At 51.6% G+C, this 22,577-nt stretch overlaps 1 protein-coding gene across 2 annotated transcripts; it reads right to left on the reverse strand.

The window, feature by feature from the left end:
• Positions 1-17,732: 17,732 nt before the first annotated feature.
• Positions 17,733-22,326, reverse strand: LOC127480034 (ly6/PLAUR domain-containing protein 1-like). 2 transcript variants are annotated; one of them, XM_051807685.1, is made up of 4 exons: positions 22,024-22,326; positions 19,800-20,569; positions 18,480-18,620; positions 17,733-18,316 (listed from the first exon to the last, which is right to left on the reverse strand). In XM_051807685.1, exons 2-4 carry the CDS (start codon positions 19,873-19,875, stop codon positions 18,120-18,122), a joined length of 414 nt encoding a protein of 137 aa, XP_051663645.1. In that variant the 5' UTR covers positions 19,876-20,569; positions 22,024-22,326; the 3' UTR covers positions 17,733-18,119. The 2 variants fall into 2 exon arrangements, with proteins under 2 accessions (XP_051663645.1, XP_051663646.1); XM_051807686.1 differs by lacking the exon at positions 22,024-22,326 and adding an exon at positions 21,717-21,982.
• Positions 22,327-22,577: the final 251 nt, after the last annotated feature.

A 22,577-nucleotide genomic window follows, 5' to 3' on the forward strand; every position in this document is an offset into this window, starting at 1 on the left:
GTCATTTAGGCCATTAGGGGATCTTTCGCAGGGAATAATGCCTACCCCTTACACGTGGTCCCCTTAATTAGTAATTAGGATAATGCAATATTGAAAAAAGTGAGGCACAAATTTAATTAGTTGTGTTTTATTAGAGTAACTAAGGAGAAGGCCCCCGGACTCCACGGGAGGAAAGGGATCGATACTGAACATCTATTTTCACTAGAAAACAATTGCAGCTGACGGCTGTCCGTGGGGGGAGCCCGGCCCTGCCGCCATCCCTGCCCGCCCAGGGGGAAGGGGCAGAGCAGGGGCTGGCAAATAAACGATCAATACCTCCAGAGAGGGTCTGTGTATTCTCTGTTAACATTAGGGAGTGGTTAATGGGAGCTGACACATAGCTATGGGGAGACGGCTAATTGTCTTTTAAGCTGCTCTGGCTCAAACGGGGAATAATTGCAGGGGAGCTCGGCTTTTGGATCTCAGTTCATTTTTGGTGGGTTGGTCGGTGTTTTGCAAGGCAGCCCCTTCCCAGTGCCACCCTCTTGTCCCCTGCCCTCCCTCATGGACATGTGTGTGTGCACGGTGTCACCTCCACGTCTTCCCGGAGCAGCCACGGTGTCCCTTCCGTGTGGTCCTTCCCACTCCTCCCACCAAGGCTCCCCGCACACCTCAGTGGGGCCTAACTGTGCTACTGAGATGAAATAACACGTTTGTTTGCTCTGCAAACCCTTCTCGTGGAGACCTTGCAAGAGATGTTTCCTCTTTGGCAGGGCTGGTGCGCACACAAACCTGCCTTTATTTACACGCTTTCATCTCACTGCGAAACCTCCCATCTGGGCACTCGTGCACACGTTGTGCCAGTGCCAGTGAGTCAATAAGTGCCATATCTTTGCACAGCTTAATAAAGCCAATGGACAGTTTCCAGTCTACCTTTTTCCCAGCTCTGCTTTTATAACTGTTAGCCAGCCTTCCTGCATCTCGTGGAGTAGGGAGAGCAGGGCCCTGCTGTGCTGGAAGCTCTGTGTGGTAAATAAAGGGACTGCATGCAGGCACTTGTAGATCAGACATGAGGATAAAAGCTGGAAAAAAAGAATTATTCTTGTCTAGTTTAATTGAGGGAGAAATAAAAGGGTTGCTGGGGGTTACAGAGCGTGGTGATGGCCACCACGCCAACAGTCCCAGGCCAGTGCTGTGGCCACAAGGGCAGATGAGAGCCTGGAGCAAAAATTGGACTCAAACCCATGTGGGCTTGATTAGAGGTCAGGCCTCAAAATAAAAAACACCACCACTTGCAAAGATAAAATGTGAACTCCCACCCATTTCTCAACTTGGATGTTTGAACCACCCCATCCTAACTCCTGTCCTGGTCTCTGCTGGACAGGGATGGTGTGACACAAAGGGAGCCGGGCTGTGACCCAACCTCCCCGTGGGCTGCTGGAAGCAGAGCCTTTCACAATATTTAATGCTCTCCAGTGCGATTTGGAATATAGAGATCAGTCAGGCTTTGATAAGATCATAGCAGGAGGACAGGAGGAAATTGCAGTCTTGCCCAATGCTTGATCTTACGCTGCTGAACTTGCTGTATTGGGGACATTACGGTCCAGCCTTAATGGCATCGTATTAAGCTGAGACAATGCAGCCCCGTGACCTTGCGGTGCTTGATAGCCATATGTGCTATTTTAATGAAAAATTGGGACTTAAGTAAATGGCTGCCCATCGGCAGAGGGCTGTTAACGGGATCTCGCTCCCAGCGAAGCCCGTGCCGGGGGGAGGGCAGGGGAAGGGAATTGGGATGTAATAGCCATAATCATCCCTCAGTGAATGACCTTCTGCCTCCTCTGATAGTGGTTCTGGAGAGAGGCAACCCCAACAGGACTGTGGCACACTGGGGCTGGACCTAAATCTGCCAGGCTCTGCTACTGGCTCTGTTTTTGGCATGCACCCAGATTTGGTGCTGGGCCTCAGTTTCCCCCAACCAGAGCCAAACAAGCTGCCATTGCAGCACCACTTGGATGCACTGAAGACAAAGCACAGCCGGATTCACAGCAGTTCCTCCTTTCTCCAGCCCAATTCCCACCACCGGGAGCATGGATTTGGGGCGGATACCCCTTCCAGGCACACGCACTGGTTTCCTCCCCCAACAAATTGAAGCTGTAAATATTGATAGCCTTCTCTTTCCAGGGCTTTTTAATGCCCTCTGATACTCAGAAACTATTAAGCGCACCCATCATTACTAACCTGCGAAGTAAATGCGTCCTAATGGGCAGGCGAGCCACGCTGGCCCCAACAAATCATTCCTAATGAATAGTACCTGGCACATCCATCACCCTTAAATGCCAAAGCAAATCCATCTGCGTTAGCCGCTGAAAAGAGCCAGGCAGATCTCGCCCTCCCTTTCTTCCCAAGGTAGGGGAGGGTTTGCCTTGTAACACGTAAGTGTGACTGTTTCCAATCTTCTCCCATTCCTGCAGTCAGGACCTTCAAGGCGCATTTCTCAATCGCCGGGCTGCTCCCGCACACAATGCCGAGAGGGCTCTGGCAGAGGCATGAAAGGCTTTAAATAGAAACCAGCGTTTCTCCCTCGCGCACACACAATGCTTCCCTGACCCTTTCCCGACCTCACCCTCAAATCTGGGGTTCACAGCCCCAGCCTTGAACCCAGCTCTGTTTTTTCATGTTTGGCCTCTCTATTTCCTGAGGTCAGGCAGCCCACCGCTCCATTAGCATGAAGCAACTCAGGGCTCATTTGCCAAAACTGACATCCTGGGAAAGTCCTGATGAATTTATGAATTAGAGGCTACAGATGCCAGTAAAAGAATTAAGGGCTTATTTATTTATATATGTATTTATTATTACTATTTGCAGGAAATCAGCTGGGGTGCTGCTGTTTGCTTTTTCTGAAAAGCGCCATCAGCCTTGAACGCTGTGTCAGCAGTAGTTTTCTTTTGAGGAGAAAAAAACACATTTTTTAAGGTCTGTTGTTTTCCTTTCGTTGTTGCTTTTTATTTTGCTTTTTAAAGGAAGGGCCTGAGGAAGAAAGTTCTGTGAGCAGGAGGCCGAGGGAGCCAGCACGGCATCCCGGCGGGGCGAGGTGCTCTCACCTTGCGGAATACAGCGATTGCGACACCGAAGCAAGGAGGTAAAATTTATATCCCATAAATCACATGTCAAGTGCCTGCAAGGAGAGGTCATTAAACAGATGTATGAGGCAAGAGGCAAAGTCCATCCATTTCAGAAGACGCTCCCAGTGTCAGCAGCTCTCCAGAAGTCTCGAGAGGCAGAGGGATCCAACCGGTGCAGCAGAAGCTTCCCTGATAGTCTTATTTATTTCCTCCTCTATTTATTTGATCTCATTTGCTTTACTGGAATAACTTCCCAGGCTTTCCCCTGTCAGAGCTGCCTGGTGTGGGGGTTCCTGGATGGGAGGGCAGAGGGTGGCACATCAAACAGCTCAGGAGGCACAGAAGGGATGGAGTGATGGATGGAGGCCGCCCTGTGATTAATAATCAAACCAAGAGCTTTTACTGGGTGTCATGTGGAAAATGTGGCTTTGGAAACATTTGTCTTCATCCCACAAACAACAAGTGGTGTTTCTTTCCCTTTCTTTGTTTCTCCCCTCTCCCGCCCCTTTCCTCCCTCCCTCTCCCTCTTTTGGCTTTTCTTGCCCAGATTCACTGATTAAAATCTTTTCCATCCTTTACCTGCTCCAAGTGGCTCCTGTTCTGGTTTGATTTATGCTTTGCTTATCTCAGGCTTCAGTGGAAAAATAATGACCAGATAATAAAGAGCACTAAGTAGCTTTTCAAGTGACATGGCACCCGCTGCACGGGACTGGGTTCTGCAGGAGCAGGGAGGGAAATGCTGCCATGGCCTCGGGCCAAAGCAGAGGGAGGATAACAGAGGATAACGGGAGGACAGCCACAGCCATGGTCCAGTGGTTCCCTGACGGGTGAAAGCTCTGAGCACCCTCCAGTGGGTGCCTCAGCCAGCCCCTCTGTGACCTGCTGAGGGGCAGGAAATTTCACTTGGCAAATTGATCTCGTGATTTTCCCAGGGCTTTTGGCCAGTATTCCGGTGGCTGTTGGTCCTGCCGGGTACACACAGTCCAGGACAACTGCTTCCCTCAAGCAGGATGCTTCTTCCCACCTCCTTGTTTTTTTCCTGGACAAATCCTGCTAGTGAGAGAGGAGACCACCAGCTCCATCGTTCAGCTGACCCAGAGTGCCCAAACCCCACTACCTCCTGTAACCTCTGAGTCTTGCTGCTCCCAGTGGATCTGCAACAGCTCCAGATCTGTCTGGCTTCACCCACAGCATTTGGAATCAGGCTTTACTATAGGGCTGGGACCTATAGCTTTCCCTGCCTTATTCCTTGCTGTCTGCAGGGGCACACAGCTTCACTATTCCAGCTTTCCCCAGCCCCTTCCCCAGTGTCATCTGGTTAAGGAATCGCCATTAATTTTAGGGTAGGAAGGACCCATTGTTTACTGTACGCTCGGGGAAAACGGAATGGTTTTGTTGCCAAGAAATTATTTTTAATTGTAATGTGGATCCAGTATGGCCCACAAGGTAGCTGCTGCGTGGGAATAGCAGGTTGTTGGCAGTAAAAGTGGGATGGAAGGCTGTAGGGACAACTGCTGGTCATCGTCCCACGGAAAACCTGGAGACGTCGGGTGACATGCAGCAGTGCTCCCTCAGACTGGGAGGCAGCAGTAGCCAGCCCTGTCCCTTCCAGTACACATTTCCAACAAATCATCCCCAAAATATGCTGCTCCCTTCAATTTAAACAGGAGAAGAGACACAAGCCAGCGCAGGACTCGCAGCGTGAAATTATTACAGAGGAGGGATAGCAGAGGTCCCTTCTGGCTTTAAATAATCCTGGAAAAAAAAAAAACCAAAAAAAATAGGCGCCTGTGGATTGCCTCCTGGGTTTCTCCAAGGGGTAAAGGGTGTGAGTTTGTCAGGAAAGGGGGGGATGCCCGTTTATTCACACACACACCACCCCGTCCCTGGCAGGGAGCCAGCACCTTGCACCTATGGCAGCGCCGGAGCCGCTCCGCCGGGCGCACATTCCCCGCACCGAGTGCTCTATAAATACGTGTGCACGACAGAGCTGGCACCGCGCGTTCCTGTAAGTGATGTAATCTTCGGGAAGTTACTTAGCAACCGTGGAAAATGTTTTGGAGGCTCTAATTTTTCAGTATGGTAAAAAAAAAAAAAAAAAAAAGTGTATTTATGCAGCTCGGCTAATCAGCTCGCTGGCGAGTCAGCGCCGATGAGCTCATTTTCTTCATCATTATTTTATGTGAATTGGGCTTTTAGCACTAAAGAGACCACAAAGATTTAATTCAAAAATGTGATTGCTTTATGTTTCCAGGGTATCATTAACATGGCATCTACGCAAATAACCATGGTAACAAACTGGTAATTAGTACATATATGGCACTTATTATTAATACAGAAACAGGACAAGTTCCAAATCAGCACAGATTACAGTACATTATTACCATAGTAATTACCTGCAGTAACACACACAAATTGAACTAAATGGCCAATTGAACAAGAGTGAATGGCTTTTTATTCCAGTCCCTAAATAATGTGCATTCTTGGCTGAGTAGTTCAAGGTAAATAAAACTGTTTTAAATTTATTGCCAAGGGGGATGGGGGGGTTCCCCTTTGGTGGGAAGGGCTGGGAATGGCAGGAGTCAAGAACTTTTTTTGCCATGCTTACAGTATAATTATTGTACAGACTAAGCCAGTCCTGATTCCCATAGAAAGACAAAGAGGGTAAAAGTTATTAGTTTATTTTATTAGCGGGTTTATTTCTGTAATTTCAGCCATGAAGTAATGTTCAATGTATCTAAAAGAGTCGATGCCAAATAAAGTAGGTTGAAAATCCAGTCTTTTGGTCTCTGGGTTTAGCTTTTTTTTATTGACAGAGAAGGATTATCTGCATTTGGAGTAGGCTAGAAAACTAAACTTTCTTGAGATGATCACATTTATTAAAATAATGGAAAAACAGGGGTTTGGCCTAACCCTTCCCCCGTGGGTTTGAGGTCTATAAAAGCACCGAACCCACAAACCCTGAGTCAAACGCAAGAGGCCAAATGCACTGGTTGGAGCCAACAGTGATGAAGCCAAGTACCAAAAAAGAGAAAAACTCAAAATTTCTTCTTATTCTCCCCATTTTTCTGTGTTGCATTTGGTGCCTGTCACAGCCCAGGGAGGGCTGGAAAGCTTCTCTTTCTGGGGTGTCAAGATGCTGAAGACTCCGGGTTCGGAGGAGCCGAGGCAGCAGAGCCACAGGGAGGAACCCTTGAAAGGTGAAAGCCATCTATCCATCCTAAGGGGGTTTTTTTTCTATCTAAATGGAAATAACATTTAGAGAGACACACTTTCAAAAGAAATCTCTGTCTGGCCTCTAAGTCTACAATTTGTGCAGGTCTGGGAGCAGGAGGCACGGGCAGCCCGTCCTGCAGGTGCATGGTTCAAGGCCTCTTTTTCCACCCCCCCCCCTTTTTTTTTTTTCCCAACTTTGCCTCCTGAAACAATTCTCCTGGGTTGTTTGCATGATGATGATGATATTACCATTCACTTCTTACTTGGAAGGGTTTTCTTCCAGCTGACATTTTTTCCTGTCCAGAGCCCCGCTGAGCAAGTTCTCCTCGTGCAGGAGTGGCCTCAGATGAGGTGCCTCCCGTCTCCCCAGCACCAGCAAGCAAAAGCAGGATGAAAATTGCAGCCATTCCCAGACTTTTTTCCCCCATCTCCTTCCCTTTCCTCTAGACAAGCATTTATATTTCCACTTGCTGTTGGTAATTCAGACAACACCATTCCTTGAGCTGTCGAGCAGCACAGGATTGTATGTTCATGGTTTGGGATGGAGACAGGCAGTTCGTGGGGGCTTCAGCAGCTGGCACGGACATGGAAAGCATCCTACACATGGATCTGCATGAGGGAAAAGTGGAGAACCTTCCCCACCAACAAACCTGCTTTACTGTGCTCTTTACCCGTGTGCTTCTGCCAGGCTCACTGGGGAATCATCCTTCCTTTATCAGGACCATCTCTCATTGTATTTTACCCTCCTCAATTCATAAGAAAATTATTATTTTAGCAGGCAGGCATTTAATTAAGTTTCACTGTGTTTGCTTTGGCTCTCACAGCATGGAAAATCCCCTTTTAACAATGATCCTTTGAACATGGGTTCTGATAAAGGCAAGTTGCAATCCCCTCTCCCAGCAACTCCCTTTCTCCCTCCAAACCCCAAGCCCTCCCTCCAAACCTACCCTCACTGGAGTACTCTCAACCTGCCCAGCCATGCCAGGAGCACACATAACCCCTCTCAGCATGCAACAGAAGCTCAGCACTCCTCATCCCAGCATCATGCTGCCTGCCCACTCCTCCCCTGCACCCCTACCTGACTCACAAACTTCCCACTTCAAATTAACACCCATTAGGGCTTATTTCCATCATGCTCTTCCTACACACCCACAGCAGAGCACTGCCTGGGTTCCAAACAGGGTTTGAGCCTTTGATGCTGAGTTTATGCCAGTTTTGCTTCCTGAAGGGGTGTTGCCCTCATCAGAGCTGAAAGCATCCTTTTGGGAGGTGGGAGCACAGCTTTGCTCCTGGGCTGGGTTATTTAATCCAGCAAGTCCATGGCACATCAGTCCTGAGGAGTAAAAGGCTCTCTTTCCTCTGCAGTGCCAACAGCTCATCTTTGTGAAGTGACTGTGAGCTGCTGCTGAGGGTTTTGTTTAATTTATAAAAAAAACCCACAAATTGGATTTGGTATCCTCAGCTCCCTGCCCTGCCCTGCTGGCAGTCATCAGGACCTGGGACCTTTCTCAGCCTGAGCAGAGGGTCAGGAACCCCCAGAGAGCCCCAGCAGCCAGACCTGCCCCAAGCACAGCCTGGGAAATGCTGTCACCACAGCCTCAGGCCACAGCCCCTGCCTCACTGCAGCCCCTTCCTAGCTCCAAAAGCCAGACTAGTCATTTCAGGATCCTCCAGGACCCCAGGACTGGAGGAGAGCTGTGCAGGGATCGATACAGGAGCACACAGCCAGCCTGGTATCAGCACCCAGACTATGTTCTGACTCCCCCACCTGGGGTGCAACATCCCACTCGACCTTAAAAACCCCCGGAGGCCAGAGCAGGGCTTTATTTTCTCTCTCCCCTCCTCTCCTCTTGTTACTGTTTTGTTTTGCAGCAGTTGCTGCTGTTGCCATGCCATCTCCTTTTGTTGCTATGGATTAATAGTGTTTTTTACTTATTTTTATGTATGTCCTGGGAACATGATTGCTTAATTTGCCCTGCAGGTTTGTAGGCCTGACAGGCATTTCCACATCATCCCAGCAGTTACCTTGTCTTAATCCAGTTCTGGGCTGCTTGGAGGATAAATACCTGCAGAAATACCTGTTCACACAGAGGCTTGGGACAGGTATTTGCCCCAGCAAGAGACCAGGGTGTGCATGCTGGGGACATGCTGTTCCTACAGCCTGTGCTGAACCCTCTCTGATGTCATGGAGCTGTTTTTTATCTAATCCAGAATAACATCTCAGAAGCCACCAAGCCTGGGTGGAAGGATGGGCTCCAGCTGTCCTCCAAGGACCCCCAGAGCCCAAAGATGATACAACGAGGGATTGCATAAAATATGTTCATTTATTTTATTATAATGGGCATTACATCAGGATTTTGCCTCCAGCTCTTTCTGTCCCTGGAAAATCCAGATCATCAGAGGGGGGGCCAGGAGTCCCCTGGGAGCATCTAAGCTGTGCTGTGGGAGAGCCTTTAGTGTCCAGCATGGAACATGGTAGTGGGAGCCAGGGTGTCAGAAAGAGAACAGGAACAAAGTGCTTTCCAGTGAATTTAGGAGGGTGGTTTGTGTGCTGAGGCAGAAGATTCATCAGATCCCAGTTCATTTATGGCCCTGCAAACCCCAAGGGCTGGTCCACCACTAGCCCTGGCCACCCCTGCAGCTTTACTTGCTCTCAGCCAGTCCAAAGAAGGACTGTCATAAGGAAACCAGTGCAAATCTGTGGTTTGGTTGTGTTGTACAAATGGGACAGCACACAGGGGGGATCAGGAGGGATCTGCTCTGGGTCCTGCTCCACGCACACCCCTTTGGGACAGCCCGTGTTATTTTGTCAAGGCAAACCTTTAATTGCCCTGTGTCTCCATCCTCTCCACAAGAAATGGGGAAAACAATCCATCCTTTTGTCCCATTATTGAAATCTTCTGGGGAGTGACTTTGTCTTATTTGTTCATTTGGCTCACCACAGCAGCCACCAACCCTAATGTGCTAACGAGTATCGATACAGGGATACAGGGATCAATCTCTTCCCTTCAGCAATTAATCTTGCCTCCATCCTACTGGGTCATCTAATGAGCAGTACTCAGACAAATATGCCCCCAGAGTAGTGAGCCTCAGAGGTCCCTCAGTTGCACACATCAAAGGGGAGGTGGTGACATCACGGAGATCACAGAAAACATCCAGTCTGTCTGTCTGGGGGGCGAAAAAATAGCTTCTCGTGGATCCACAGCTGGTGGGGCTTTTAATTACACAAGGGCCGAGGAACATTCCAACCATAACATCCTGCAGCCTCTCAGCCACCAGACAACGCGCCTTTTATTAGAGTAGGAATGTATCTTTAATAAACTGGAGGTTTTTAACTTGTCAGAGGGTGCCGGGGACGGGATCCACCACAGTCTTTTTTGGCTGTCCCAGGGCTGCCCTGGTCCCCTGCCTGTGCTGGTGCCGGGCTGGTGGGACTCTCACTGCTCTCTGTGCACCCTCCAGCCCCAGCACCTCACTCTTACAAGAGGGTGAATCACCAGGCCTTCCATGGGCACCTCACAGCATCTTCCCTGTGGTCCCACTGAAATCCATCCTTGTCCCTGCCAGGAGAGGGGCTGGCAGCACGTGTGAGCCCCATCCCTGGAAGTGTTCTAGGCCAGGTTGGACAGGGCTTGGAGCAACCTGGTCTGGTGGAAGGTGTCCCTGCCCGTGGCATGGGGGTGGAATGAGATGACCTTTAAGGTCCCTTCCAATCCAAACCATTCCATGATTCTATCATCATCATCATCGTGGCTGGGCTTCGCGAACGAAAATTTGGGAAGGACTCTACCCACATTTGCTACAAGATTCTGTGATTCTATGGTAAATGAGGCTGAAGTCCTCGTGGCACAGGAGCAAGTCCATTCTGCAATTTAATTATCTCAGCCCTCATCAATACTCACGTGTTTGCACAAATTGTGGTTTGGGGGGGGAGTTCCATGCAAATAAATATGTTTTCTCCGATTCCAAATCTATTGTCACCATCTTCCTCACCACTGACTGTGTGTTTGTATGTGCAGATGTACGATCCCACGGAGTTCAGCAGGGTTTGGGGCTTTATTGGGGTTTTTCAAGGTTTTCCTTCACCCTGCTTAAAGCAGCACTGGAGGGAAGGTGATGCTGAGTGATTGCTCCACCGAGTAACAAATCTCCCATATTGTTCCCTTTATTTATCCTTACTCAGAGCTGTGCAGCCCTGGGAAGGGCTGTTTGCTGTAATCAATCCTGGAGGAGCCCGTGGGGGCCGGGAGAGGTGCAGCACCGGAGATTTGTCCTATTGATTAACCCAGGAAAGGAAGAATCAAACACCAGGAGAGAATAAACACCTGGGAGGAGAATAGAGCCATTGTCAGGTTTGCTTTGCAGGTTATTGGGTTTGGAGGATTTTATTTTACTTTTCCTACCTGGAGGCTGAGACAAAGCAGTAAAACTTTTCTAAATCCCTCCCCACTTCCCTGTTTCAAGTTCCCCAGTTAACTCCACACGCCAGAGAGAACCCCCCCCTCCGCCTGCCAGCCACGAGTGAGATCTCACATTATTGCCTCTGACAGCTCTCATTCCTCAGGCACTTTCTTTTTCCTTCCTTAAAGGAGGGGGGAAAAAATATCAAAGGTTTCCAAACCTGAGCACCTTCCAAGACTGCCAAATGCAGCCCTGTGGCAGGAGGGATGCTCCGAGCAGGAGGGAGGATGGATGCGATCCTTGGGAAGAGTTACATGTGTTTGCCACTACATTTGCCTTGGGCCCTTGGAAAATGTTTGTAGTTTTCAATTAATCTCATTAGTTTGGAAGTAGACGGAGGGGCGGGAAATCAAAATAATTTCATGGGGAATTCTCTTTAATGACTTTTTAAAAACATGTAATTGAAATTGGTGCTGGTGGAAAAGATTTTAATAGTGCAGAAATCAGCTGAGGGGAAGCAGCAAAGAATGTTCAGAAAGATCCTTGTACAAGGGGTCTGTTGGGACACGACTGAGCTGTGGGGGCACAGGGCTGCCAGGGGGGGCTGGCACAGGGTCAGCAGCAGGATTGGGACCCTCAGCCGGGTTCCCTTGTCCTGGGCTCTCCCAGCGAGCTGCCCCAGCTGCTGCAAAGCCCCGGGAGATCCCTACTTACCATCATCAAGTGAGCTTTTAATTTCCTTTTGCTGCTCTCCTGAGGTTGAATTTGCAAGTCTGGAAAGAGCCAGGGATTCCTGCAGCTCGGCTTTGCCTCTGCCTCACTCACCAACAGACCCCAGGGGTGCTGTGGCCACTCCTGACCCGCTGTGGTGACCCTGGGATGACTTGGAGGGTGGCCTGGGGTGAGGACAGGGCATGGTCTGGATGGGCTCCAGCCCCTCCATCCCTGGAGGGATGGCCAGAGAAGGGATAGAGCCTGCCCACGCACTCAGGGCTAGAAACCTCTCTGCCCCTCAGTAACCATCTCCTGCCCGTCAGAGCTGAGTCCAATGCAGTTTGGGGGACACGGGACACACTGAGCATCCATCCCACCCCCCTGCATCCCAATTAACCACGTGTTCTCCAGAGAGGGAGAACTGCCCCCCTGAGAGAGCTCGGTTTTCAAGGAGCATCCTATGGCAAAGACCCCCAGCATCCCCCGCTATCGCCCCACATCCCCGGAGCCATCCCAAACCCTACACTGTGTCCCCGCCCGGCCACCTCTCCGGCAGAGGTGTGCGTGCCCTCCTCTGCAGGCTGAGCACTTAATTGATCGGATTATCCCTTATTTACTAATTAGCAGCCGAGTGCCCAGACGGCGGGAGGGGGGCCAGCGGCGCGTTCCCTTTATCCCCGAGCAGTTGGTGTTTGACGGCGGCCGAGGCTCCGTCGGCAGTTTGCCGTGATTCATTTCTGCCCTGTAAAACTGAAACTTGGCACGGTGCTTTCCCCGGAGCCACCACCGGGAAGAGGCAATGCCAGGCTCTGCCCACCTTTTAACTTGCCTTATTTTTTTTTTCCTTTTTCCACACTGCGTTTGTTTTCCTGTGTTTAACGAGGCTCAGTAATTACCGTCAGAGATCAAGTTTGCTGCTCCGTGGAGGCAGCACTAACACAGAAGACAACTTAAGGGGAGGGACATGACTCTGACACCCAGAAGACCTGGCTTTTTTCCCAAAAGAGTTACCCACTGCAAGGACACATCCTCTTGTCCATCACTTGGCTCTCTCCATGTGCTGCTGCCAGTGCTGTGGTCTCTCCCTCTGGGTGTTCATCCATCCTCCCCCAGACCAGCACTCACTGGCTAAAGCCACCAGCAGTCAGATGAGGGAGTGTGTCCACATGCCTGGGGAGAGGCAGACTGCAGGATTAGGCCCACTGTGTCACAAGATGGTATTTTTATTCCCCCCTAGCTCTTAATTAATAAGAATTTGGGGAGTCAGAGTGGGGGGAAAATCACCTGGCACCACAGTGTCTTCCCTTTGCTCCTGTTGTTTGCTGTCATATTCCTGTCATGCTCCCAAGCCACTCTACTGAAGGACATCAAAGAGCAAACTGTGACAGACACAGCCATCCTTTGCACCAGAGCCTGTGAGGTCAGCGAGAGTGGCCCAAGGGTGTGAGATGCTCAAACCACCGAGTCGAAGGAAAAGGCTTAAGGGTGTGATTCCAAGCTGGAAAAAACAGACACCTGCGAGGAAGGACACTCAAATCCACTGATGATCCATTAGCAGGCTCCACACGGAGATGTGAATCGAGTTTCTGAGTCAAAGAGCACACCTTTTGACTTCTTAGCAGCCAAATCCTTGTGTGCACTGCTTAGAGGTGTCCCAAGGGCACGTACGACCCAATTCTTCTCCCTCCCAGAAGCCCATTGCAGGTCTGCCAGAGGAGAACATCCCAAAATATGTGTCCATTGGGGCAGGTTGCTCTGTGCAAGGGCTGTTGAGCATGCAGGGTGCAAGGGAGGGATGCTGCAGCTGTGGAATGCACACAGTGTCCAGCAAGGAGGACAAAATGCTGCCATGCTTAGGCACCACAACATGGCCATGGTTCCACCAGCTCCCATCTGACCAGGGGGCCATGCTGGTTGGATGCAGTAGGACAGGCCCTCCCCCACACTGTGGTTTCTCTCTTTCCAATGGATCAATTGTGCTCGGAGGGCTCTGGGCTGTATGTAGGTCAGGCACATCGCTGGCTCCGGCACTGCCACCGATTGAACAAGGATCCCCCCTTCTCCCTCCATCCAGCCCCCTCAATGCCCAGCCCTTGGCAGAGGGCAGCCTTGGCTGTCATCCTAGAGAAGAAGAGCATTGCTTTGAGGCTCTGGGCTCATTTGAGCACAGCCAGTGTGTGTGTGCAGCTCCCAGACCAGTACGGACACGGTGCCCAATACATCCCCCTGAGCAACACTCTCCCTGTGTGTCTGTGCATGAGGAGAGCCTGGTGCTGGGAGGGGAGATGGGCAGCATGACCCAGTTCATGGCCTTCTGTCAATAAAGCTGGCACTGGTCCCGCTCATCTTTATGGAATGGATGAGGCTGGACCAGCTCGCAGAGCAGGGGATTTCTCTGTGGGGCCCCACTGCAGCATCGGGGGAGCTGTGGATCTCCCACACATGATTGCTCTGCTGCTTGTCTCTCCATGGGAGTGGAGTAGATAAGAGGCATCCTAACTTTCAGCCTTGGAAGCTGGTTTGGCCACCCAGCTTAAATTCCTCCTAGAAGCCCTTATCACTCAAGGAGGAAACCCAAATCCTCTGGCACCTTGGGCTCCCCCCAAGCTGGCGAGCTGAAGGGAGGGGGAGGCCTGGAAAGGGAGAGAGAGCAGAGGAAAAACTTTCTCAAATAAAAAAAATATTCAGTAGTTCAGGGCAAACTTTGCACTAGTTGAAGATTTGACCTTGTGTTCTCTACTAAGAACAAACAAGAGAAAAGGGAGGATCATATTATTTTGCCTGAAATTTGGAGTGGATCAAACCCCTGCTGTTCCGAGCCCCTGCAATGAATGGCTATAAACAAGATGCATTTCCGGAGGATGAATTAAACAGTGAGCCTGAGTACTGACTGTGTTTTGAGAGATGTTTATTTGTCCTTGCTGCCTCTCCATAAAGAGTTGCACAAGGACTTACTAAATTTTAACCCCACATTGTTCTTAAGTAAACACTGCCCTTTATCCAACATGAGGAGCGCTTGGAGCTGAGATAAGCTCAGGTTAGCTCACGTTCTCTGGAGCATCCAGCCTCTTGGAAGTATTCCTGAAGCAGCCCTGGGCACCCGCTTCATGCAGACCCCAGGGCAGCCTCAAAGTTCTCGATTGCCTGCAGAGCTCTGGCAGTTTTCTGCGCCACTTTTCTGCCAGAAAGTTGTTTGCAAGAAGGTGGGGATCAGCCTTGGCAGAAGCATAAGTTACATCTCAGCTCCTCTCCTCATTTTACGTGATGGAAAAGGGAAGGGTGATAAACCATGAACACTGGCCAAGGAGCTGTGCTGTGACTTCCCACCAAGTCATTGTCCTGGGGTCCTCCTACACCACATGGAGCAAGTGCATGCCCATGGCAGGGAGGTTGGAATGAGATGATCTTTAAGGTCCCTTCCAACCCAAACCGTTCTATGGTTCCATGTACCATGGTCCATCCCTTTCATGTCCTTCCACAGAGATAGCGAAGCACTGAGATCTTCCTGCTCCCAAATCCACACTCTGTCACTCCCAGCATCACTGGTGAACACACAAAAAAAGGCTAAAGGGGGATGAATATCACCGCAAACTTTCCGTCTTCTTTGATTTCCAGAGCCTACACAGCCTGCACTTTTGGACCATCTGCTGGCATCCAGTGGGATGGGGAGTTAGGTCTGCACAGCCATCGGCATTCAAGCATTTTCTGGGGGAAAAACAGTGCTTTTGATGCTCATGAGGGAAAGGCTGAGTAAAAAAGCACAAAAAGTAAAACCCCAGCACCTTGGTGTGAAAGCCAGCCCAGCTCTCCCTGCCTTACGGGGAGCCCCAAGAAATTCCCCCCTCTTTGATTTCGGGGGTGTTTTGTGGTGTTTCCTCCACTTTGGGGGGACGTAGCCACAGGATGTAAGATGCTGAACGCGATTCTCCAAAAAGAAGAAGGATCTGTGCCTTGTAGAAACATTTCTGAACTCGTGTTTGTTCCCTCTCATGGGTCTGGGCAGAATGTCAAAGCCTGCTCTGAGCTGGAAATATTTTAAGACTAGCACTCACTGGAGACCGAAACAATGGCAATTCTTCAGCTACTGAGGCTTTTATAAAAGGGCTTTTGACACAGAGGCTGCTTAGGGTTGGGTTTTTGGGGTTTATTTTTTAGTTGGTTTTCCTCCCAGAAAACACTGTGCCAGTGTCCGTGTGCGCGCTCGTGCGCACACTTTTGCGTGTGCAAAATAATCCCTCAGCTTCCAGGGGGGATGGCAGTCGGTGGGAATGCCCAGGAGGATGCCTCCAGCCCTGCTCCAGCAGGGAGAAGGCAGAGGCTCACACGGGATGCCACGCAGCGATGCAGGAAGAAAAAGACATTTTAGAGTAAATGTCAGCTTTTGCGTTTCTGGGTTTGGGGCTTTTTTTAAACATGTGGGTGGGACTTTTAATGCCCAGATGAAGCTGAGACGGTTTCAGTCTCCAGGGCTTATCCAGAAGATTCACACAAACACTATGGAAAGTGTCTCTTTGCTTAGGAGGATGAAATTTGACACTGCAGAGATTTTAACCCGGTATTTCAGCAAGGAGCCTCAGTGGTTAGCGTGTCATATCTGATAAAGGCTAATCAGCCCTCCTTCAGGCACCATTCAATTCTTATTTCCATCTGCTTCCCATGCAGATTGCATTATCCACGATATGTACTCACATGCAGGCAAACCAGTGCGAGTTCTGCTCAGCTCTGGTCTTCCCTGGACACAGGATCAACGGTGAAGGATGGACACGATGGATCACACAACCAGAGCCCTTGCAACCAGCCCAGGCAGCCCCTAACCAGGTCTTCAGCACTGTTTGGAAACCAGTATTATCCAGCACCAGTTTGCACTGGTGTGGGGATGGGATCCCAATGGGGAGCAGGTTTCCTCCACAGCCCTGCTGCTGCCTGCCTGCCCCAAGCTCAGCATTCCCTGGCCCCGGTGCCGTCCCACCCAGGCTCCTCTCCCTGCTCCGTGTCTGAAGCCTCCTCAACAATTATCCCCGGTCGCTGTTTGTTCAGGCGATGTGGATTTAGCTCTCCAGCCTCATGTGCAGTGTGTGTATAGGGAAAGATAGATTGCCACTACTTTCCAGTATAAATCACATTCCTTACAACACTCCAAAGTAGCATTTTCAACCTCAGGGTGCTAATAGGATCCAGCAGGAGAAAGAAATGTCAGCTAAGTAGCAGGCGCTGTTTGGAGAGTGCAATGGAGCTGATCCACAGCCCCGGGGCAAAAGGAGCAATCCTAGGGCAAAGGTTAAAGAGTTCAGGAGCACTTCAGCCTACTTAATTGCAACAGGGCTCTTACACGGTGCAAGATGGATGGCTCGAGCCGGGCAAGGGGGGCAGAGCGGGGGCAGCAGCATCACCCGCCGGAGGCACACGGACCGGGATGGAGGGACGGAGGGACGGAGGGATGGAGGGACCACAGCCACCCCTCGCTCCTCCCCAAAATGCTGCTGCGTGGCAAAGTGGCCCGTGCCACAGCAGGACCCCCCCGGCCACCACCTCCACTGGGAGCCCATCCCAATCCTCGCCCGATAAATGGGAATTTATATTGGAGCAGGCTGGTGCTGCGGAGGTTTTGCAACAGCTCAGCACAGCACTCGCCCAGGCAGATAAATAACCAGTAGCGAGAATAACTCCAGCTGCCAAGGAAATGTTTCCTGCTCCCCTGAAAATCATAAGGAACGTTTTAAGGGGGGAAAAAAAGGAGGAATTGGTTAGCGTTGCAGATCTTGTCATTTTTCTTACAGGATTTGTTTTCTTATTTCCTTTTATTTTGAATCTTCAGAATCTGAACATGTTTTCTATCAATCCCAAAGTGCTTCTGCTGGGAAGGTGCCTCAGATAATATTTTTAGAAGAGTTTTGGCTTGTTTTCTGACACATCTGAGAAATGTCATCAAAAGCTGATGTTTTGCATGGAAAAGCTCTTCTGCATTATTTTTTTTTTTAATCTAAAGAAAAAAATAGAATAAAAACATTTCATCCATTTCTCACAGGGAGGTTTATGCTGTTTCCCTGGTGATAAAAGCACAGGGCTGGCTCTTGAGACACACGCGTTTAATTCCCAGCTCTGCCTCAAACCCCCGCGATGACCTTGGACGAGCCACTTGGGCTCCGATCCGTACGGGATGGGATTTTTCCCTTAAAACTCCCGTTTGGCCTCTTCGACCGGGATAATGTCTGAAAAAAAACAACTCATTTCACTCGGGCCCCTGTTCTCCCACCCCATCGCCCACCCATCCCGCTGGGGATGCTGCCCTGCGTGGGTGCTCCATCCCCGCATCCCGAAGCCCCCGCGGCGGCCGGGATGTGGAGTGAGGGCCGCGGATGCCCTCTCGTGGGAAGAGCCGGGCTCGGCTGCGCTCTCGATCCCGGCGGGAACATGGATATACCCCCATGACCCTGCTGCCCAACCCCAGGCTGCTGCGGGTACCCCGATCCCCCCGAGCCCGCAGGACCATCCCCGATCCTCCCCGGGATGCAGCGCTGCCGCCGGGCATCACCGAAACCTTCCCAGGGCAAAACATTGGGCACATTTTATTGAGGAAAGGGGAGAGGAGGGCGTCCTGCCCGCCCGCAGGAGCAGCGATGGGGACATCCCTGCTCCCAGCACCCATCCCACCAGGATCCCGCATCCCCTCAAGCCCCGGGGGGCTCAGGAGAGGAGCAGGGCAGCAAGGACGCAGGGCAGCAGGAGGTGGCCGCCCGCGAGGCCGGGGGGAGGCCGGGGGGCTCTGGGGGAGCCGTTGCAGAGGTCGGTGTCGCAGCAGTGGATGCGGACGCCCGGCAGCTCCTGCTGCTGGCAGTGGCGGGAGGTGGCACAGCCGCTGGTCAGCAGGATGCCCAGGACCACTGCAAAGCAAGCAACAGGGCGGGACGTCAGGGCGACGAGCAGGGTGGAGGGGGGTGCTCTGCCAGCTTTCCACCGGGGGCAGGCCCTGCTTGGGGGCTGCGAGGGTGGATTTGGGGTGGGAGCATCACCAGCTCCACCCTGCTGCCCCACGGGTGGACTCACCGCTCTCTGTCTTAATGCAGAACCGGTGCTTGAAGCCCTGGTGGGACTGGGAGCAGGTGATCACCTCGGGGTTAGAGCACCCCATGTCCACGTTTTTGGTGCCAACCACGATGTTGCAGCCATAGCACTGGAGTCCAGACACTAAACAAGAACCGTAAGAAACACAGCTGGATTTTTCCGGGGGGGGGGGGGGAATGCTTCAACTCGTTCTGAGCTGCTCTCTAACGACGGCTTCGCAGCGCTCCCTGCCTTGCCAAGTCGCATTAAGCGCTGAGCCAAGAGCCCGGAGCTGCCCGTCACTTGTTTACCCGGTGGGCTCAAAAATACGGAATCATCTCCCACTAGAGGTCAGTGCAAAATCAGAGATTAGCCGGAGATTTGCGCTGGGATCAAACGGTGGGAACAAGGGAGCTTTGAAACAGGGGGTGTTAAGAGTAGGTGAAACCTCACAACGAACACCACTGTGTCAGGGCTCGGTTGCACTCAGAAACGGCTTTTCCCTTTTTCACCAAATTTCTCCAGTTTAGCTGTGCCCATGCCGGAGGCACTCGCTCCAGAGGGATGGTTTCATCAGAATGGTTTGGTTTTCTCCCTGAACACAGTCCTGATTTTATCACAGGTTCTATCAGGGAGGCAAACCAGCTCGGAAACAGAAGAGAAATCCTCATTCAGAGCACTGTGACCCCGGGACAGTGGCCCCAGTGTGTCCCCAGGGCTTTGCACACTTGCACTGGCGGCAGCTCAGTCCTTCCCTGCAGGGTCAGCAACTGTGCCTGAGATTTGCTAGACTGGGAATTAAGCCATTTCTCAGGTTTCTCAAAAAAAGAAAAAAACAGGAGAAAAAAAAGGGAAAAAAAAAAAGGCCTCCAACAATATTAATTTACACTGACCACAGAGTTTAAGGCAACCTCTGTGTTGATGGATCAGGTTGCACTTATTGCTGCCATTACCTCTCCTCACCTCCAAAGGCTGACCCAGAGCCCTTCCCAATCCCAGCCTCCTCTGCTCCCACAAGGTTTTTGGGAGGTGGGTGAGACCCTCACACCACCAGGCATGGTGAGGGGAGTCCCTGCCCTGGCCAGACCAGGGAAGGAGAGTCCAGGAGATCCCAAATTCTGCCACACTGCCCTTTTGTACAAATCATGATGATTTCAGCTCTGTCCTAAAACCACCAACACACAGCTGTACCGCTTAGGGCAGTAACACCCCCAAATTCATCCCGAGGATAAAACACACCTGAACAACCAGGCTTTAGGGAGGATGCAAACCGGACTCCAAAGCGTGGGGTACACACCACACCCCGGGAACAGCAGCACTTACCCTCTGGAAGGACGAACACCACAGTCATCAGAGACAGGATCCCATGGGCACCTCCAGGCATGTGTCTGTAGAGCATGGGGGGCAGCTCCTGGAGTCCACCCAGGGCTCAGAGGACGAACACCGGGGTCTGGGGGAGCGGGCAGAGGTTTCCTCTCCTCCGAGCTCTTTTTCCCAGCCGTGCTCGTCGCCTCCTCTTCACCTGCAAACCTCTCCGCCGGGATAGAGGGAAATGCCGTTGGTGCAGCAGGGCTCTGGCTGCTCCAAGCTTCTCCAGCCAGCCCCGTGGCACCCAGTCTCCTTATGTCGATGCTTAATTTCTCCCTTTTCCTCTTGAGAAATTCTCTGATTCTTTCAGTTCATGCACAGACCTGAGTGCGTATGTGCTACCCTCAGTTATTTCTGTCCTATTTCCTCTGTCCACGATCACTTCCCATTAATACCACCGTGCAGCAGCTCTTGGAGAGAAATTCTCCCTAATCAAGATTTAGTTTTAAATCCACTTCGAAATCCTCTAATTCAGTTGGATTAGGCAGAAGGGGTTTGGGGAGATGTATGGTTTTACTTTTTTTTTTTTTTTCCATCTCTTTTTCCTCTCTGAGCTGCCTCATCTTCATGAACGGACCCACCGGCTTTCTGTGACATATTGTGCTATTTAAAGAGGGCAGGAATAATTTTATTAAAGAGAAGCAGTCAACTAATTTTAAATCCGAGACTTGAGATCCTCTAACAAAGTACAGCCCTGGGGATGGCCGTGGGGTCAAAGGGAAAACCTGGAGGAGAGAGAAGGTTTGAATGTAGTGTGTGTATTTACAGACAAAAAAATAGTTGCCTTAATAAAGCAGGGAGAGACCAAACAGAGCCAGCCCCAGGCTTGGATTGGCTCTGGAGGGAGCTGGGGCTGCCAGGGGCTTGGGGAGGGGATGGGGGTGCAGTGGAGGAGAGGACTGAGCTGTGACAGCTCTATGGGGCCAGGGTTGGACCCACATCCACATGGGACACCACGGATGTCACCAGCTGCAGGATCAGGCCCCCAGACCCCTGTTGGCTCCTCCACCACTGTCCCCACAGGCAAAGCCTCAGCTCTCAGCGGAGCTAATGAGACTTGGAGAGCTAATGCTTACTAATAAGAGAGCGCGACCGAACGCAGGAGATTAAAAAATTAAAATGACAAAATAAGCTGCTTATGTAGCTCATCCAGCAACTGCCTGCTAGCAGCACCTGAAATCCCCCACCCTGGGCACCCCAGCCCACCGGGCACCTCCTCTGCCAGACACAGCTCCCAGACAGGCAGGCTTGGACCTAATCTCCGACAGCATCTCCATTAGCACGCATCCTTATCAATATTTCACCAAGAAATAGCACAAACTGGTCCAAGTAGGGGCATCTACAGTTCAGGAAGGGCAATTGGCACCTGGGAGATGCACTCAAGTAATGCAGCTCATGTATTCAAATCTCCTAAACCACCCACCGTGTCTCGCTTGCCTCAAAACAATGTGATTGTAACAAATGTCTGACACAGTAAAGCCTGAAAGCCTGGAGGAGAAGGGATAAAACGCAGGAAATGGGATTGATTTAAACGCATGCATAAATCAGAGCATTCAATAAGGAAGGGAAACTAACTTTTAATCCCTTAATAAACTCATCAGTATCTGGAAGGGGCGGCCAGGAACAGCCTGGGGTCTGCAGCAGCAATGTAGCATCCGTGGAAGCGTCCAAGGCCAGCTTGGACTGGGCTCGGAGCAACCTGGTCTAGTGGAAGGTATCCCTGCCCATGGCAGGGGGCGGGAATGGGATGAGCTGTAAAGTCCCTTCCAACCCAAACCACTCTGTGACGCTGTAATGCGGCAGATGTTGCACAGCTGGCGGGGCCGGGGCCGCGCACACCTCTGGGCACTGCACCTGGCTCCGCAGCCTCACCCGGCAAAGCGGCTCCTCTGCCAGCGGCACAGGGCACCGGCTGGTCCTTCCTGCCGGGAACCGAGCGGGAGGGTCTGCGGGACGCGGTGGGGCCGAGGGATGTCACGGTGCAGTGAACCTGGGGTCGGTGGGACCGGCAGTGGGATGCTGAGGGGGGGGGGTAATCCCAGTAGGAACATCAACTCCCAGCGCCGGTTGGAGGAGATGCAGCGCTGATTTAGCCAGATGTAGATGTTTGTCTCGTTTTATTCCTCTGGGATGCAGAGGAGAAAGGCCTTGAGAAAAGGGAAAAAAATCCCAACCCAACCTCTTCGACCGCTTCCACGTCTGGAACCTGTAACTCGTCATTAGCTCTGATGGAATTCGGAGATTTAACTTCCCGGGGCGGCGGGAACACGCCGGGAACAGGCCTCCTTCCCTCGGCTCCGGGAGATTCTATCAGCAAATCTCGCGGGACACTCCTGCTCCCCATTTAAACCTGCGGGGCAGCTGAACCCTGCGCAGATTAGGCGGGTCCGCCGGCAAATCCCTCTGGGAGTTCATCCCGCGGCCGGGCGGCCGGGAGCGCTCAGCGGCACCGCCCCGCATTCCGCCCCCTCCGAGGCGGGACTCGAACCTGCGCACCCCGGGCCTGCCCGCCCTCCGGAAGCAGAAGTGCCGCCCCCCAAACGGGCCCGGTGACTGGGAGCACGCCCGCCCGCCAGGGGGCAGTCAAAGAGACTCGATCGGCTGCTGCGCTCTGATTGGCTGGAAGCGACGAATACATTAAGAAGGCAGGAGAACGCGCGCGTTTGTGAGGTTTTCCCGGGGGCTTTGGGGGATTTTTAGCCGCAGTTGGAATCAGACTAAATCTATAATATG

Source organism: Manacus candei, unplaced genomic scaffold (assembly GCF_025592945.1).
Source record: "Manacus candei isolate 608988 ecotype Guabito, Panama unplaced genomic scaffold, ASM2559294v1 h1tg000071l, whole genome shotgun sequence".
Lineage (NCBI taxonomy): Eukaryota > Metazoa > Chordata > Aves > Passeriformes > Pipridae > Manacus > Manacus candei.

Bases quoted from the DNA above. Each gene is read 5' to 3' on its own strand.
- LOC127480034 (XM_051807685.1), bottom strand. From the start codon at position 19,875: ATGCTCTACAGACACATGCCTGGAGGTGCCCATGGGATCCTGTCTCTG. The intron at 18,621-19,799 runs GTAAGTGCTGCT...GTTCTTGTTTAG, and splicing joins GGTGTTCGTCCTTCCAGAGG to TGTCTGGACTCCAGTGCTAT. The intron at 18,317-18,479 runs GTGAGTCCACCC...CTTGCTTTGCAG, and splicing joins CTGCATTAAGACAGAGAGCG to TGGTCCTGGGCATCCTGCTG.